The sequence below is a fragment of the Pipistrellus hanaki genome, assembly GCF_964339955.1.
Source record: "Pipistrellus hanaki genome assembly, chromosome: 16".
NCBI classification, from domain to species: Eukaryota; Metazoa; Chordata; class Mammalia; order Chiroptera; family Vespertilionidae; genus Pipistrellus; species Pipistrellus hanaki.
The window spans coordinates 32,847,502-32,852,436 of record NC_140518.1 but is presented as its reverse complement, the minus strand read 5'-3'; the positions used below and the strand labels follow the sequence as shown (position 1 = coordinate 32,852,436).

The window sequence follows — 4,935 nt, the reverse complement described above, 5'->3', positions numbered from 1 at the left end:
GTTTGAGTTTTTTCCCCTCTGAGCTCCAATTCTGAGTGTAGAATTGGCAGGTAGCTGGACTCTGCCTTGAAGGGAAAGGAGGACCCCTCGGGTTGTGGGGCTAACTATCCCGTAAACGCTGGGAACAGACATGGGGGTTGGGCTTTCACACACCTACCACCCTGACCACATTTGCCAATCTTGCTCCAAAATACTTGCAAATCGTCCCTTAGAGCAGTTGCCATTTCCTGAGCCTGGGAGCTTGTGACTTGTTCTCTGCAGTTAGGATGCCTGCCTGGCCCTTTAAGCTTTGTGTCACTCCTGGTCAGGGCACAGGCACATGCCTGGACAGTTGGCTCTCTGGCAAAGGCCAGTGACTCCTCACCTCTTGCCCTGTGTGGTTGGCGGCCCAGTGGGGCCCGTGACTCCAGCACAGGGGTGGAGCCTGGCTTGGGCACCGGGCAGGGCTTGACAAAGTGACCACTTACAGCCCTGAGCCTCAGCTCCTGGACGCCTGGCTGGAGGCTGGCTATCCTGCTTCCTGTGACCTTGGGGACTTGAACCGGACAGGGCCCAGGGGGCCAGGACACGGTCTCCTTCCCCCAGGCTGTTTTCTTTAGTCGCTCCTCCCCGGTGGCTTCCACCCCACCCTCTCCTGCCCTAAACTGCTTCCTGGGCGGGAACTGTTTGGCTTTTTCCTGCCCCAGTTAGGGGTGGGGGCGGTGACTGTCGCAGCCCTTGGCCTTCGGGGGACATGGAGCCCAGGAGGGCGGCGCCTGGGGAGCACGGCTGGAGGCCTCGAGTGGCCGCGGGGGCTGAGACGGCCGCAGAGCTCGTGTACCATCTAGCGGGGGCCCTGGGCACCGAGCTGCAGGAGCTGGCGCGCCGCTTCGGGCCCGAGGCGGCGGCGGGACTGGTGCCGCTGGTGGTGCGCGCGCTGGAGCTCCTGGAAAAGGCTGCCGTGGGGCCCGCCCCCGACTCGGTGAGTCACTGCCCCTCCCTCTGCCGCCCAAGGGGTGGCCGGGGGCCTAAGCCTGAGAGCCTGGACTCGCAGCTGCAGGTGTCGGCGCAGCAGGCCGAGCTGGAGCTGCGGCGGCTGCGGGAGGAGAACGAGCACCTCCGCCGAGAGCTGCGCCGCGGGCCGCAGGGTGAGTGCGGGCCGGGGCGGGGGCGGGCCGCCAGAGACCCCTCCCGGGCCGCCGCTGAGCACGACCCTTCCCCAGAGGAGCGCGCTCTGCTGCGGCAGCTCAAGGAAGTGACCGACCGGCAGCGGGACGAACTCCGGGCGCACAGCCGGGACCTGCAGCAGCGCAGCCAGGAGACCGAGGCGGTGAGGGCGGGAGAGGCTGCGGGGCGGGGCGGGCGGAGCTCCCTCGGCGCCCGCCCACCGGCCCTACCGCATGCTCCACCCCCAGTTGCAGGAGCAGCTGCAGCGCCTCCTGCTGGTGAATGCAGAGTTGCGGCACAAGCTGGCCGCGGTGCAAGCCCAGCTGCGGGCCGCACGGGACCGCGAGAGCGAGCGGGAAGGGATGGTGGAGCTGGCTCAGGATCAGGCACGGAACCCGGCCGGGAGTCCTGGGTACGCACAGAGGCAGGAGCCCGAGCTGGCGACCGCAGGACCAGGAGGCCCGGGGACCTCGGAGGACCCCGTGAGTGCCCGCTGAGGTCAGGGACCCTCCCCGATCCTCACAAGGGTGGGCGCTGGGAAGTGTGCTGTGCTGCGCAGCAGGTGCAATGGGAAGTCGGCAGGTGGCACCCAAGTATGTCCCCCCAGCGGCCTCTGTCCCACCCTCATCTAGAGCACTGGTCTGTCATCTGTTGTGGTGGCCCCTTGTCTCCCCAGTCTCCCTGCCAGGCATGCCCTCTAGAATTACCGTGATGACCCAGGGGCAGAGGGGCACCCCTCTGACCAAGCCTCCCTGACGCAGGCACAGTGTCCCTCCAGCGCAGAGGAGAGCGGCTTCAGTCGAGAGGAGCTTAAGCAGATCCTTCAGGAGCGGAACGAGCTCAAAACCAACGTGTTCCTGCTGAAGGAGGAGCTGGCCTACTTCCAGCGGTGAGGGGGCCGGGCAGGAGCCGGGCAGGAGCCGGGCAGGAGCTGGACAGCTGAGGGGCTACAGCCTCACCTGCTCCTGCGCCTCGGGTCACCTGCCTCATTCTTTGGCTCACTGGTGTAAAAACAGTGACATATGCCAGGCACTGAGCTGGGCCCGGGGAGGACGGGAGTCACACAGCCCCTGCCTTCCTGGAACTCCAGCCAAACGAGGGGAGGGGAGGGCGGTGCAAAGGGTCACAGCAGCCACAGCGGCCGTCAGAGAAGGATTCCTAGGCGGTGTGACACCTCAGCTAACGTTTGAGGGGTATTAGGCAGAGTGTCTTAAAAAAGGGTACTTTGGGGTGAGGCTGACTTTGGGTATCCCCGTCACTTTTCCCCTGCCCTTTCTCCTCCTCTGCAGGGAGCTGCTCGCAGACCACAGGGTCCCGGGGCTTCTCCTGGAAGCCATGAAGGTGGCTGTCAGGAAGCAGCGGAAGAAGATCAAGGCGAAGATGCTAGGGACCCCGGAGGAAGCGGAGAGCAGGTGAGTCCCTGCCTTTGTTCTCACTGAGCCAGCCCGCCCTCCCTCGTTCCGTTGAGGCTGATGACCCAGCCTGGCCATGCTCTACCCCAGCCCAGCCACCTCCGAAGTCTGTTGACCTATTGTGGTCACCGTAGTTAGCCTGCTGACCCAGCCTGATCATCTTTTGATCCTTTTTTCTCAGACTGAACCTATTATCTCAGCCTTGTCACCTCCTTGAACCTAACACTAGTCTAGTCACTCTTTTTTTTTTTTTTTTTTATAATATATTTTTAGTGATTTCAGAGGGGAATGGAGAGGGAGAGAGAGAAACATCAGTGATGAGAAAGAATCATCGATCGGCTGCCTCCTGCACGCCCCTCACTGGGGAATGAGCCCACAACCCAGGCATGTTCCCTGACCATGACCTCCTGGTTCATAGGTTGACACTCAACGACTGAGCCACATCCGGCCAGGCTAGTCTAGTCACTCTTGAACCTGCTAAACTGGCCTGGTCACCCCTTGAGCCTGCTGTCCAGCCTGCCCTACTGAGCCTGCCATTCTGCCTTGGTCACTCCTCAGGCCTGCCGATCTGACCTAGTCTTGTCTTGGTCACCCCTGAGCCTGCCTAGCCACCTCCTAAGTCTGCTGACCCATCTGGTCACCCTGTTGAGCTTGCTGACCCAGCCTGCCCGGCAGAGTCTGCTACTCTGGCCTGAGCCTACTAACTGGACTGCCCCGCTGAACATGCCATTCTGCTTTGGTCAACCCTTGGGCCTGCCGGTCTGGCCTGGTCACCCCCTGAGCCTGCCACCGTTCTCTCTGGATCGCACTGCTCCCACTGCCATGCTTGCTGCACCTCCTGCTGAAGAATCCTGCTAATGCTGTTTCTCCACATTCCTTCTTCAGTTCCCTGTCCTGTCTGTATCTCAGAGGAGCGAGACCGTAGCTGTAGAGACCTTCACAGAAAGAAAGCCAAAAGGCCTGGGTTCAAAGAGCTCCTGGGCTAGTGGCCACATGGAGATGCAGACTCATGGCGGGCCTGCAGAGAGTGTGGAAGCCCTGTGCCCCTTCCCCATACCTCGCCCTGTAAAACTTAGGGTGCTGCCGAAACCGGTTTGGCTCAGTGGATAGAGCATCGGCCTGCGGACTGTAAGGTCCCGGGTTCGATTCCGGTCAAGGGCATGTACCTTGGTTGCGGGCACATTCCTAGTAGGGGGTGTGCAATGATTCTCTCTCATCGATGTTTCTAACTCTCTATCCCTCTCTGTAAAAAAAACCAATAGAATATATATTTTTTAGATAAAATAAAACTTAGGGTGCACTCAGAGCTCAGGACAGCAGGGTGAAAGGATGCTTCTTCCATCTGGCTATTACTGAGCTATAACCTTTTATAATAAATAGGTAACCTGGTAAGTAAAATAAATAATGAAGACTATAGCTGCAGCCTTGTCAGAGGTCTGCTGCCCATCAGCCTATAAAATGAAAGTCTCAAGGTGTCCTTCATCTCCCCAGTGTCTCCTCCAGCTTGGGGGACCCTGTAGTCGCTTTGTTTTCCCCTGCTTGTCCCTGGGGCCACGCAGAAGGCTGACCATAGCTGCGTTCCCCTTGGCCCTCCTGGCCTTGATCGATGACCCTCTCCTCTTCCTCTCCACTCTGCCTCAGTGACGACGAGGATGGCTCCTGGCTCCTGCTCTCCAGCGATAAGGACGACCACCCCCCACCCCCTGAGTCCAGAATACAGAGTTTGTATGTTGGGGGGAGAGGAAGAGGGTCCCCTTTGTTCTTTTCAGCATCCCCTTTCCTACTCCCCCGATGCCCACCCTGCTGTCCTGAGCCCTGAGCACGCTTCTCTCAGACACCCAGGCTCAAAGCGCCTCTGGTTCTCCCCCCAGCTTTGGCCTGTGTTATCGGGGCGGAGCAGAGGCCCATGGAGCTCAGACCAGCAGCACAGCTCCCGGCGAGCCAGGGGGCGAAGAGGAGGCCCCACAGCAACCCCACCTGGAGCCCCTGGGCAGCCCCTGACCGGCCCTGCTTTGCTCTCATTGAACACCTTTGTCCGGGGTCTCAGGTGCCCCGGCGCCTGACCCTGGAGTCTGACTGCGGGTGGATGTGACCTCAGAAGGGAACAGGACTCCCTCCGGCCCAGCCCCCCCGGGCTCTTTCCCAGTCTTGGCCTGAGGCAGGGCAGGACTGGGAGTTCAGCCTGCCTTCCTTCCCGGTATCTCTGAGCTAAGCCTCTGGGGTCAGATACAAGTGCTTCCTCTCTGAGTCTCAGTTTCCCCATCAGCAATGGAGAGCTGACTACCTACCTCCCAGAGACTGGCACAGATGGCCTCAGCTACTGTAATAAAGGAGCTGCCGTGATATCCACACACTGTTCCGCGTCTGTCTGTCCGTC

The 4,935-nt window shown here is 60.6% G+C and overlaps 1 protein-coding gene across 6 annotated transcripts; it reads left to right on the top strand.

Moving 5' to 3' along the window:
• Positions 1–248: 248 nt before the first annotated feature.
• RILP (Rab interacting lysosomal protein) lies at positions 249–4,907 on the top strand. Of its 6 annotated transcripts, none has more exons than XM_084863006.1 (8): positions 255–961; positions 1,040–1,127; positions 1,203–1,309; positions 1,395–1,628; positions 1,908–2,035; positions 2,436–2,558; positions 4,200–4,283; positions 4,430–4,907. In XM_084863006.1, the coding sequence occupies exons 1-8, from the start codon at positions 734–736 to the stop codon at positions 4,557–4,559; spliced, it is 1,122 nt and encodes a 373-aa protein (XP_084719132.1). In that variant the 5' UTR covers positions 255–733; the 3' UTR covers positions 4,560–4,907. The 6 variants fall into 6 exon arrangements, with proteins under 6 accessions (XP_084719127.1, XP_084719130.1, XP_084719128.1 ...); XM_084863005.1 differs by having other exon boundaries at positions 257–961; positions 1,034–1,127; XM_084863004.1 differs by having other exon boundaries at positions 251–961; positions 1,040–1,309.
• The last annotated feature ends 28 nt before the right edge of the window (positions 4,908–4,935 follow it).